The sequence below is a fragment of the Argiope bruennichi genome, chromosome X1 (assembly GCF_947563725.1).
Source record: "Argiope bruennichi chromosome X1, qqArgBrue1.1, whole genome shotgun sequence".
Classification (NCBI taxonomy): Eukaryota; Metazoa; Arthropoda; class Arachnida; order Araneae; family Araneidae; genus Argiope; species Argiope bruennichi.
The window spans coordinates 31,159,456-31,173,396 of record NC_079162.1 but is presented as its reverse complement, the minus strand read 5'-3'; the positions used below and the strand labels follow the sequence as shown (position 1 = coordinate 31,173,396).

Genomic DNA, 13,941 nt, shown 5'->3' with positions numbered 1-13,941 from the left:
TGATTCATGAAATGAAACTAACGAGTTAATATTTTCTCCCTTCAAGACTGGCCATCAGGGAAACTACATTTCACCTATTTTATAACATGTATATTCCATTTTGGCGTTATGCAATAAATTATGAATTATCCAATGTTTTTCGAGGACAAAATTTTGTTAAGAAAAGCTTTAATCATAAATGAAAAATATTTAAATCATTTTTTTTAATATACCACGTTTTTAAAATGGACTAAAAGGTATAATTTCTTCTAACTCCACGCAGAATTATGACCCCATACTAATTCTGTCGACAGTGAAATTTAAAATCGATTGCAAAATTTGCGCCGAACAGACAAATAGACAAAGCAGAAAATGAGTTGATTAGAACGTATAAAAAAGTAAATTAATACACTTGTAAGCTCAGAAATTCCCCGTTTATAATCCATCCCCACCACACACATATATACTATAAAATCTTTCCAAAGTAATTGTGCTTTAGCAATTTTCATATAGATTTCATTCCCTTTTTCGACTGTTTTCGGATTGGGAACGGTTACCGCGTCGCTCAATAAAATAGATCTACAGCTCTTGCATTTGCAAGTGAATCGTGCTGCCATCTGTTGGAGGCTAGCGGTATTTAAAAAAGTTAAGTAAGATGAAATATACATATTGCTGTGATTAATTATTTCTGTATTGAATACACAGCAATAAATGAATTCCCAATGAATTTCTTAATGAAAAATATTTAATTCTTGATGGAATATCATGCTAATTTTTCTTTTAAATATTACAATTTCCTTGTGACTTTATAATTTGTTTGAAAACAAGAAGGGAGCTATGTTATAAAGTAAATTCTATGAAAATGAAATATTTCTTAATTCACTTAACTTAAATATTCTTTAATTGAAAAATAATATGCTTCTTTTCTTCATAAACAAGATTTTTGAGAAAATATAAATAACTCTTTTTTTTTAAAGCAGTAAATATCAAATATGTTATACACAAATAGATCAAATAATTTTTTATCGAATCAGTTTGAATAACTAATTTTCATTTGTTGAAAAATTAAACTATTTCTTCTAAAGAGAAAGTATTAAAAAATATTATGACTAAAAAAATTGTGCTTACTAATATGATACATCTTTTTTTTTTAACGAATGAATCACTGTTTTCCCTTATTGAATTAACAAAGTCAATTTGTAGGTTGATGCAGCTTAATATATGTTTTAATAAATTTGCCGCAATAACTGTAAGCACGTTTTGTATTAAAATGTATTATTTTCAATTTAATAGGTAGATGCAAAATTTTCATTATTTTATTCCACGTATAATTATTTTCACATTGCATAATTTAAATGAGCTTATTGGCATCTTTTATTTTGATTTGAAATTCACTTATAACAAGGTTTCTTAAATTTTTAAAATTTTTATTCGCAGGGATGTTTGTATCTATAGAGTTTTTGAATTAATTTTTTTTTCTCCACTAAGGCATGTAGTGAGAAAATATAAGATCTCAGTAGAAGAAAGAGATGTTTTAAAAGAAATGTAGGATTTTTTTTATAAAAATAGATGTTTGTTGATGAGCATTTTGGGTTTCATCTGCTTGCGTACTGGTTAAAAAAAATCTACTTTTACTAATAAAATATTACTTTTGACAGTGCATTGTTATTTTTTATTCACTGGCATTATTATCAATACTATTACATTTCTTTATTTTTACCGACTCAAAACGTAGCTTATTAAATTTATTTTTCATCTTCCAGGGTACTCCTTTAGTGACTTCTCCGTCTTCAATAAAAGCAGAAGATCCAGACGAAGGCATTCAAGCGCCTATTCAATATTCATTTAATTCCGGTAAGAATCCTCTCTTTAATTATTGTATTATAAATAATTATTCAGAAGTATTTATCGTCCTTTTTATTACTGTATTCATAAACTAGAATATTAATGCTCTAGAAAACTCAGTAGTAAAAAAAAAAAAAAAAAAAAAAAAAAATTCCGATTTTAAGGGGTGAAAATTCCAAATTAATCTGGCTTCCCCTTACTAGTTGAAAGCTATTTCTCAAATTTCCCACTATGAAAAGTATGTGTATAAGCTTTGAAGAATATTATTTAACGAAGTTTGTTTCGGTGATTTTATTTAAATAGGCAAAATACAGGTAATCGACAAATTTAGATAATAAATAAATTCTTAAATTTTAGTTAATTCTAAAAGGTTCATTGAACTTTTCACTCACCTTTTAATGAAAAAAAAGTGTCAAGTAGATCTTAGAGATGGACGAAAATAAATAACTTCGCATTAATTAAAGACAAACAAAGAAGAATTTAATTAAATAATGAACTTGAGAGAAATTTGTTAAAAATATTTCAGTGTAACATGACTATCTGAATTGTAGTAGAAATGTTTTAATGAAGAATCTGATAGATGCAGTTTTCAACTTATAAGCTATCTCAACCTCAAATTTAGAAGCAACTCGCAGTTTAATGTTGTAATGTTCAAAAATAATTTTTTTCTAAAGAATATTGTTAGAAGTTTGATAAACGCAAATAAACTATTTATGAAATACAAAGTTCTATTTCATGTGTGCGCAGTGAAATTTCAAAAAACTCCAAAATGAATTTTAAGAATTGAAATAATATAATTAAAATTATAATAGGCAATAGTAGATTATATTTAATGAAAATTAATATATTTTTTCTTCGCGACTACTTTAACATTTTTAAAAATTTTATTCATATTGCCTTTTAATATAAAAATATGAAAGTCAATATGAATAATTTTTTTTCTTCCAAAATTTTGAACGAATTTCCCTTACTACACTGTATCGCATGTAATAAAATCTATTTTTATAAATGTTAAATATGCCATTTACAAATTATCTGTTTAACAAATAATTTAAGAAAGAAGTAAGTGATAGCTTGAGAAATATTTGTGATTGTTGTATTATAATTTACATACAATATTATAGTAATGCTGTAAATTATTAACCATTTTATTCAAGATTATCTACAATAATAATTTTTTGTAAGTAGTTGTTTATCATACAGTTTTAGAAAGAACTTCTTAAATGGTTTATTAAATCGATTTATTTTTAGAATCGGCAGAATACGACTTCTTCGAGCTAAATCGACGGACTGGTCAAGTTACTATACGTAAATCCCTTCCGGATGATTTGCACCTTCCTGTCACTCTGGTTATCAAAGCAACTCAAATGGACAATCCGGATCGATATTCGTTGACGACCCTCACTATTGAAAGTGATAATGTCCTACCTACAGAACTGAAATTTTTACAGACCGATTACGTTACTACAGCTTTGGAAAGTGCTCCTGTAGGTCAAGTTGTAATTACAGTTCGCACTACAAAGCCAAATGACAAGGTGAGTTGTATGAAAATACACTTGACTACATAGGCTACCCCAAAAATAGCTGGCCAAATATAAAAATGTCAAAGTGGGAACCAAAATGAATTTCTTTTGCCAAAGAGTAAATGCATGAAGAAATTTACCGCGTTTATGTATTTGTTCCAAAGAAAGGTCTTTAAAGGCTAAATTAAAACATCCCAAATAAAATGCTATAGAATTTTATAGAAGGCTCTCTGCCGAGGGGGGACGTCCCAAATGCGAAGATGAGAAATTGTCACATAAGTAAGCCGGCTCTTGTTTCTCTGGAGGAACAGTAATGGTGGTGTTGCTTACTTAACGGAGCATTCTTCCAATGTCGAATCTTCGCATCTGATCTATTTAAATAGTGCATGTACTACTTGTTATGGGAACTATTATTTGCAGGCCTAACAACTCAAAATTGCTATTCGGCGATCGGTTTATATATATATATATATATATATATATATATATATATATATATATATATATATATATATACAGGGTGTTTATAAAGTCCCGGACCCATTTTGATGTTTAATAACTCATAAAATAATGAAGATATAAACAAACTTATGGTATTTATTGATGGAATAACTCATATATTTTCCTTTTCAGGTTTGAATATTTTTTACTTTTGTAAATATCGTCTGCGCGTGTGGTTAATTTCAGATAATTTCATTTTCCAGTCTAAATCTCTGCACTTTTCTAAATACCGTCTGCTTATTAATTGCAGTTTTCTCTCTTTTGTTTTTGGCAGCTATTGCAATGTTATGTTTACTTTTGATGTGTTTGTTCTATGTAGTACTTTTGTATGTGATGTTTTATTCGAGCGGATATTAAGGAGAATGCATACACCACAAGAGAAAGCACAGATTTTATGGTGGTTCATAGAAACGAAATCGATAGTGCAAGCACAGAGAAATTTCAGAAGAATTTCCCAAAAAGATCCTCCATCCAAAAACAGCATCTTGTGGTGGAAAAAGAATTTTCTAGAAATTGGAAGTATCGCAGATAAGAAACGTTCCGGACGTCCTTGCACAAGTGATTTTGATGTTGAGCGTGTCAGAGAGACATTGCCGTTGAACTTTTTTTGAACTGAGAGAAACGCCGTTGGACTTTTTCCTTTGGGGGTTTGTAAAAGACAACGTTTTCAGGAGGAGAGTGTCTAACATTGATGACCTAAAAGCCAGAATTACAACCGCAATAGTCTCTGTGGATGCCGACATGCTTGCCGCTACCTGGCGTGAAATGGACTATCGACTTGATATTCTCCGTGCGACGAAGGGGGCACACGTGGAAGTTCATTGACAAGGGTCATGAAACTTTTTGAGTCTATTTAACCATTTATGTTATTAATTTTAATCTATCTTTATTATTTTATGAGTTATTAAACATCAAAATGGGTCCGGGACTTTATAAACACCCTGTATATCATTAATAAATTCTGTTTTATTAAATGATATTGTTATTTCAAAAGTTGCAAAATCAAACTGAAAGTAATTTTTAATAAGCCTGCGATGTTTATTTCTCAAAATGTCATTGTTTTATATGCAAAAAAATCGCTTGTTTAAGCCTCTTCTCGTAAAAATATGAATATGAAAAATAATTATATTTTTGTTTGAGATTTATGAAGTGACTTTTAAAAGTTATGTTTGCACTATAGCAGGGTTGATAATTTATTCTTTCTTTTATTACAGCATGTGCGGTTTCAACTTCTGGAAAATCCGACTGAAGAATTCGCTATTCAAAATACGTAAATATATTTTTTTATATCTTTATATAATAGATTAGTGTAAATTCCGCTTGTAATTAAAATTTAAGTATTAAAGCAAAAAACTTTAGCTGATGAAATAAAACTTTGCTGATTTTTGTCTTCCTTCCTTTCAGGGGCGAAATTATCATTGCCAAACCGTTAGATTACGAAAGACAAACTTTATATTCGTTACGAGTTGTTGCATCAGATGGGAAAACGGTATGTATAAACTTTATAATATTGTAAATAGCCATTAGTAGACAAGAAAAATTCTGTTACTTTTCTTCAGTTACAGGGACTGAATATTTTAAATATGGAATGATAAGCAATTAATGACAGTTGTTTTAAGTTATTCTTTCTGGAGATTAAAGAGAGTGTGCCATGTGTCAAGGGCAGGCGGCCTTTCCGTTTCAAAATCTGTATATCTTTTTGGAAAACTGTTGGAAATCATACGCTTCTGTTCATCGTTTTTATAGCAGCGGTTCCTGTAATATTACCAATTGAATGACTTTATATACGTCGTTGTTTGCTACTGTTTGACTAGAATCGTGTGATTTTGTCAATGCTTTGCATCCTTCAAGTGGCTCTACAAAATAAAATTTCACGCATTGGGAACTCCCCCCCCCCCTCTAAGAAAAAACGGCGTTCAGTTCATACATTTCTTGATATTGATACCATTGTTATTAATTTTTTTCATGTGGAAATGATCATTTCAAAAAATCGTTCTGTTGTTTTATACAAAGTAATAAATGTTCAGGATGATTATAAATGCATGCAAGATTTTAACATTCTGATTTAGATTAATTTACCTTGTTATATATCCCATACAATAATATTCGAAATGCTGCTTCTGCTAGATATAGCTGCCGCTTCAGTATTTCTTTATGCATATAGTATTTATCGTGTCATTTCAAATAAATTATTTATGGTTTATATTTTCTTCATTTGTTTATGACATTTCGTTTAAAAAAAGATTTATAATTATAAAAATCCCCAATTTCACTCATTCATCTCCTATTAATGCAGTTTGCGTAATAAAATATTTTAATCCATTCCTTTTTGGAACATCTTATGCTTATTTATTTTTCTCTGTTTTTTCTCAGTACTTAGGTTGGCTTACTTCAGAACTATCATTAAAAACTGTAGCATCATTTGTGTAAAAGTACATCTTTTTCGCAGTATATAGATAAAAAAATGTATTAAATATATTTCTTTCACATTTCTTGTTGCGCGTAAGCAATAATTTAAATTATAGGATTTGTTGGGAAATAATTTTATTTCAAATTAACAGCAAACATATATTTATTCGAAGCAAGATCTTGTAAAAAGTGGAAATATGTAATACAATTTATAAACAAAGGTAATAAAAATAATCATTTGCAAATTTTTTTAAATGTTTATGTTGTCCATTCATTTTGGGAATATTAATTACATCACGAATAACTGTAATTCTATCGTAGTTAAGTCAGTGTGAAAGTGATATCAAAATATTTAGGAATCAGTAAATTTCCTTTTTTTTTCAATCTGTCATTAATTTGCATGTGTTATATTTCAGAGCGATGTGGCATGGGTTAACATTACAGTCATGAATGTTAACGATAACGATCCTACATTTTCTCAACCACAATATAATTTTCTCGTGAAGCAGCAAGACATGAGAGTTGGAAGTCTGGTGGGAACTATTGAGGTAAGTAAAAAGCATCTTAAATAATTCATAGCATATTTAAATTATATGAATCAGTATAATATAAAAGATACTGATATTATATAAGCCAAACTATCATGATAAATATATCTGCCAAATCAGAATTTTCCAAAATTTTAAATGACTTGAAAGATCTATTTAATGGAGGCAACATTGTATTTTTTTCCCCATTTTTTGTTTGTATGGTAATTTAAAAATTATGCACTCTCATAAAAACAGCAGCCAGTTATCCGTTTAAATGTTTATCTACAGTAATAATTATAAAACCGATAAACTGAATTATAACTACCTAGTCGGGGTTAATGCCTTTTTTTTTTTTTTAATCAAAATTTCACCTTTCAAGTTGTTACAGTCGTTTCTATAGTATATCTTACTCTTAATAATTATCAGTAAAAAAGTAAGGTATAAAAATTTGATTAATCTTTTTGAGTGAATATTAATTGTTTCTTTCTAAAATTATTGTCTCATTTTGCTGTTATTTTTAACATAGGTTAAGGATGGAGATGTCAATGATTCAATCGAATTAAATGTCAAAGGAACTTATGCAAGGTAAGTTGAACACATTGTTTTGTTTTGTATGTTTTTGTATACACATAATAAACAATATTATCCTTATTTTTACACTAATACAATATTATCCTTATATGTTCCAAAAGTATTACGAAAATAAGTATAGAAAAATTAAAGGAATTAATTTTTAGCTAATAATAATGCGTAATTTAATAATTAAAATTTGTTTCAGTTTATTAAAATTATTTTATGCATAATAATGCCTTGGATAATTGCGTCCTAATTATAATTTAAAATTAGCAGTAAATTTGGTATATGTAAAATTATTTTCAAAAAAATGTACTGATTCTTTTTTATGCAGTCCTTTAATAATGTCATATCGCCATAATACATAACAAATATTACTACTAGTGTATAAATCTTAAAGTTATATTTTCCTTTTTGAAAATCTTTCTAATAATTTTGATGGATTATTGTAAAAAGGTATGTTTGGGCGTATGCATTTATTTATATATCGTATATTAACTGTATTTCTTCTTTCCACTTTCTCATCATCTAGAAGCAAACTCTGTGACTGTGTGATAGAACTGTATAGAAAATTCTAGACATCGGCTTTTTTCAATCAAAGATGTCGAACAAACAAACTTAATTATTTTTACCTTTAAATGATTTTAATAATTCACACATTGTTTAAATATTTCCTAAAATTGGACGCAGTTCGCAACTGAAAGCTAAATATTATTTTAAAAATCTCAGGTTCTTTATTACTAAGTGTATCCACCCGTGTGTAGCTTACACATCATAACTGATGAATTCCAGTTCCTTTGTACACATTAATTAATCATTGCAAAAAGCAGCATTATATTTTTAAAAAATGCTTTGTGAAAACAGCTAGATCGCAATACATGTATTTTGGAACACATTTAGTCGTTGCATTACTGCATCCAGTTAGATTTAAACATAATGCAGTTAAATTTAAATTATATCATCTAAAAATTCCATTTCTTTTTTCATTGTTGTATCATCTATGAGTCATTTGTGTTGCAAGCAAATTTAATGAACTTACTTCTTCTCTTTCAGGGTATTTTCTATTTCTCACAAAGGCGAATTACGAATCCGCAATTTAGAATTCCTGAATGCAAGCACATGTCATATTATAGTTTTCGCCACTGATAATGGAGTTCCTCCTCGACAGTCTTCTGCTCTTGTGACCGTTGAGTTTCCCGAAGACGTAGCTCAGTCCAGTGTATTCAAGATAAAGAAATCGGACAGCTCTCTACTGCTTATGATCGTTTTTGGAGTTCTACTTGGAACTTTAATTGTCGTCATAATTACTCTAACTATTTATATTTTGAAAACGTAAGTTTAGTCAAAACTTAAAATATATTCATAAGAATTTTTCAGTGATTTATGACACTGGAGAGCTAAAGTTAATCGCTTTAAAAAGATTTATCTTGTATTGGAAATTTATTACTAAAACAGCAGTGATAGTGTAGTTTCTTAGTTTTTTTTAAATCATGCATTAATAAAAAAGAAATTTTGGTTGTATTTCTTAACGTGTTCAAGAAAATTATCCTGCTTTTTTTAAATAGAAATTCAGAGTTCGGCATATGTACACGAGTTTTGAAAAGAAACTTTTATTCTTAGTCAACTATTTTTGCAGTATCTTCTCTGAAAAATTAAAAATAGAAAGAGTTACTGACAAATAAAAATATACTTAAAAAATTAATTTGCTTGTAATTTTTTCTTGTTTCAATGCTTTTCACATGCCTTATTTTTACCAGATTGAAAAATTGTTTACTGCTGCTTAAAAATCATTTTAAGAGAAAATAAGCTTCAAATATCGATGTCTATATGCTGGTGTTAATATATGCAATTTTCTGTTTCATGATACGGAAAGATACATACGATTTATATTATCTGAATTTGTTATATAATCTTGAATGCATTTATTATTGTAGCCTCTAATATGCCTGTACTTCTCAGAATCGAAAATTTTTAAATATTTTCAAACTTTTACCCTTAAAAATAACAGCTTAAATTTATTAAATACGCTTCTTTTTGTTCCTATAATCTAGTTAAGATTTTAATTTCCCTTTTTATATTAGATTGCTGTTCTAGCTATACATTTTCCATTGCTATATATTTTATAGGTTTGATAATTTTAGTCTTGTTTACTGGAATCTATGTGTCATTCATTGTGCAAGAATTTTTATTTCATCTGTTTTGAAGCATCTTGAATCCTAATACCTTTGTAAACACAAATCAGTTCTTTCTTATCAGTAGAAAATCCTAAAAATTACCTAGCCCCAATATATATGAAATATTTTACCCATGTGATATTATTAGAAATATCCTTTCGTTGTCCATTTCAGTCTTCTAATTGTATATTGAAATGTAGCTATAAACTCTATTAATACAGGATATTGTACGATATCTCTACGCTATTGTTCGATATTATGAATACTAGCCAATATCATGAAGATATCGAAACCATGTTGTTGGGCATTTTGTGCTAACAGGGAAATGAGACCAGATCTCATTTGTATGATTGTTTGGTTTCAATATTTTTCTCTTTCGTATGTTATTCTGCATACATATACTATTATTATTCATACTTATACTATTATGATTAATTTTATTATGGTTGTGTTACAGGAAACAATATAGGGATAGAATTCCCAGCGTAGTCTCTTCAGGTGGCCAACCTATGGTAAATAAAATGGCAACTTATATATCAGGACCTAACCTTCAAAGTAATAACAACAATAAACCTCAAGGTGGACAAACTCACACTACTGTTGAGCATCAGTCAGGGGTGGAAAATCCAGTATTTAATATGGCAGATCACAATCATCAAGGAACTATTCATAGAGGTCAGTTACCTCCTGCCCCATCTGAAGTCAGTGCATGGCAAGCAAATGGAACTTTAAGAGATGAACATCAATTGGGAAATTTCACCACAAGACCAGGAAGTGGATTGAGCAATGGAAAGGTGCAAAATATTTATTGGCCAAATGGTTCAATTCCTCGACGGGTGAAAAAGCTAAGCTGGGAAGATGAACAGCCAAATAGAGTATGTGATAGTTTAAACTTTTATATAATGATATTTGTTATTTGAAATTGCAAATATTAATTAGATATTATTTAGGATAGAGCGATAACGAAATTATGACTGACTTTTTAACTTATTTCCAACTATTACAATTGAAAATTAAGTACTATTCAATTTAAACATATATTTAGTTTAAAAGTTAACTACATAATGATATAAATTCACAAGCATTCAAAACAAACAATAGGATTTAATATTATATTAAATATTGTAAAATCGTTCAACCCTTTATAAAATTTTGATTGTTTATTATCCTTTCTAACATGAATTCTTAAATTATGGAAAGTTGTATGTTTGAAGTTGACTTAACTACAAATTCTAATACTTACTAATATTAAATGTTTTCCTGTATTGAAAGTGTAAGGCATCGTGAATGCAGTGATAAATGGTTTTCTTTTTCATTTTCAGACTGAATTGGATCCAGATGTTAGTGTGACACCTTTAGGCAAGACTTGCAATGATGGATTGAAGCAACCTGGTTTAACAGTGTACTTTTGAATCCTTTTCTTCTTTTGACTTTCATATGTGTTTAAAGAGTTATTTCATGTATGGATTAACAATGGAGTTTTTTGAATGATACAGACATTCTAGAAAGTGAAACTTCATTATAATGGTTTGGATGAATTCCTTTGGATTCCTTGAAATTCTGTGATAATTGAAGAAATGGACTTCTGAATTTGTGCTGGGAAATGAGGTATCCTGGTGCTAAAAGTTTTGGTAACTGATAAAGTGGAGAACATTTACTTGTATCTTTTGTATTGTTTGTATCGTTTCACATGTATGATAACTGCTGTGTCAAATGATTTTGTAATTCATGGTAAATTTGCATTTATTGGAATTTTAAAAAATCCTATCTTAGTGACCATTTAAAAGCAATTATTTACACAAGATAATATAAATGTATCCTTAAATATTCACATGAACGTAAAATAGTATTTGTTTGCAAATCATCTATTATTGTTTCGTACTAGCTTTATGAAAATCATGTTACAAATATCAACACATTTTAAACACTGTTTTTTAAAGTCAGATTACTGCAAAAAAATTCTGAGTTTAATACTGAAATTACATTTTATCAGTTCTCTTTTAAATATATACTGTTCTGTATATTTGCATAACCAAAGTATTTTCAAAGTATTGTTATATTTGTTTATTATAGCATTTTTGAAGAATTATTTGTTTTAAAACTGTTTAAAAGACTTTTCTATATATGCGTGTTATTTATTATTTTTTCTAAAGTTTTTTAATCCTATAATGGTACATATTTGAAATTCAGCAAAAATCAGGGGCTTTCTACTTACAATCAAAGTATAGAATTCAGCAGAATTTATATTAATTTCCTTAAATATATTTAAAACAGTACAAAATATTTAGATGGAATTTTTTTAATGAAAAGCTTAAATTTTTATTTTAATAATTAAATAGTTATCATTTGTAATTTAAATTTTGTGCGAATAATTTCTACAACAAGAAACGAAGTATTTTAAATATAACTCAGTATTACTTCGTCTCGGAGTGCAGAGTGACATAAATTGGTGCACTGAAAACTTTAAAGTAGGATTTATTTTTAGTCAATAATAAAAAATTTCTTCGTCACAAGGGAAGGCATCTATTATTGAGGTGGAAAAAATGAAATATTTTACGAAATGATAATTGGTGTATATGCATTAATTTTGGTAATGTTTCATTAAGCTACTGAAAAATTTTAAAGCGTAATTTTTGTGGAATATTAGTTTGTAAAGAATATGTTTCTCAGTCTTGTTATATTGAAGGTTTTCTTCTTTTGTTGTGATTAATAACTTAAACTTAATACTTGTTGCTCACTTCTCATTTTTTAATTGTTTTGTGCAGTTATTCATCTTTGTACAAAAGAAAATTCTTAAACGTTTATAATCACAATATTTTTTGAGTGTACATTGTGGGTTAATCGCTTTATGTTTTCGTAAGTTCATTTCATGCTGTTTATTATTGGGGCTGTGTTTGATAAGGGCAATTCCATCTTTCATAATTTTTTTTACCTGCTAGTTGATAACTATTAGGAAAATGTCTGCTTGTAAATATGAGTATTATATTTTTTTATGAATCTTATATGTTCCTGAGGCCTTTATATTGATTATATTGTAAATAATATTGACTTTTTTTATTTCAAAAATATGATTTTCTGTAGCAGCAAGAAATCCTGTGTTGCCTTTTGTTAGAAAAATAATTGTAGCTTTTTTAAGAAGAAACCATGCCTATTAATTGAAGTCGGCATGATCTCCAATAAAACTCTACTTATGTAATTTTTCATAAGTTATAGTCTAATCATTAAGGAACTAAGAAACTTATCTTGCATTTATTATGCATGCATGAGATCGCTTGCATCAATTTTTTCTCACTTGGCATTGTATCGAAATTTAAAAGTCAATCCATGACTTTATGCGTAGTAATATTTTTTCAATTTTATTTATGAAATATCTACTTTCTTAATTGCTAATTACTTTATTACATTTTATAAAGTTTTCTTTAATTGTTTATTTACATCGAAAAGCCATAAAATTATTCCAACAAATAAACCTAATTTAAACCAAAGATTTCATTTTCCACCGCAATTTCTTTTCAGAAGACCTTAAATAAATTACTCTTGCTGAAACTAAAGCAACTAAAATATTGTTGATGAAAATTTAGGAAAATAAGATTGGTTTATACTTAAAACAATCATCATAAAAACTAGTTGAAAGATCTTGTCAAGGATCAAGTTCGTCTCAAAGGGTATTTCTTTTTAAAAAAGCGTGGTTTGGCAATTCTTCATCAGAAAAACTAAAATGAGGCAAAATAATTTCTGTTACTGAAAAATGATCGCGTTGTATTTAATATAAATTATATTATTTTACATAATTGGTATTTTGTCCTTTAATATTCTTCCTGTCTTTCTCTTTGGTTATATATTATCAACAAATTTTCAGTTTTTATAGTTTATTTGTGCTTACTATATTGAATGATTCCCACAAATAAACTGTAAAAACGTCTCTCCTAAAAAGTGTTTCTGTATTTTTGATGAAACTCAACATTTTGTATATATATGTAGTGCTTTTGTATATGAAAGGTTGTGTAAACATTTCTAAGTTATTGAATATCTTGAATAAAAAGTTTGACGATATATTCCACCTTGTTTGGATTTTTTTTTCTGATTCTTAAGAGATTTAAGAGCAATGGAAATGTATCGATATTCTACGAAAATTTTACATCGAATTTTAATGTTTATGAATGACTTAATTTTATTCGAGTTTAAAAACACAATGTATACTTATAAATATCTTTAAATAAATTTAAAGATTGGAATATTACATTTCGTATTTAGTTGTAAATTAAACCATCAACGTACGTATCAGATATATACGTATAAGTATATACTTATCAGATATTTCGCAAGTCAATTTTCGAGTTTTCTGTAACCTGATGACAAATATTTGTAATATTCAGGCATTCCTACTTCGCTGCCTTCAAATTTAAG

General features: G+C 28.0%; 1 protein-coding gene across 3 annotated transcripts in view; it reads left to right on the top strand.

Annotated features, from left to right (window-relative positions):
- Positions 1-13,531, top strand: part of LOC129958917 (cadherin EGF LAG seven-pass G-type receptor 2-like) — a 111,791-nt gene extending 98,260 nt beyond the window's left edge. For all 3 annotated transcript variants that reach the window (XM_056071657.1, XM_056071656.1, XM_056071658.1), the window contains 9 exons: positions 1,743-1,833; positions 3,076-3,359; positions 5,063-5,118; positions 5,253-5,337; positions 6,674-6,805; positions 7,314-7,372; positions 8,414-8,692; positions 9,992-10,409; positions 10,857-13,531. In XM_056071657.1, coding sequence (XP_055927632.1) covers positions 1,743-1,833; positions 3,076-3,359; positions 5,063-5,118; positions 5,253-5,337; positions 6,674-6,805; positions 7,314-7,372; positions 8,414-8,692; positions 9,992-10,409; positions 10,857-10,946 — 1,494 coding nt within the window. In that variant the 3' untranslated portion in view covers positions 10,947-13,531. The remainder of the gene's footprint in view (positions 1-1,742; positions 1,834-3,075; positions 3,360-5,062; positions 5,119-5,252; positions 5,338-6,673; positions 6,806-7,313; positions 7,373-8,413; positions 8,693-9,991; positions 10,410-10,856) is intronic.
- The last annotated feature ends 410 nt before the right edge of the window (positions 13,532-13,941 follow it).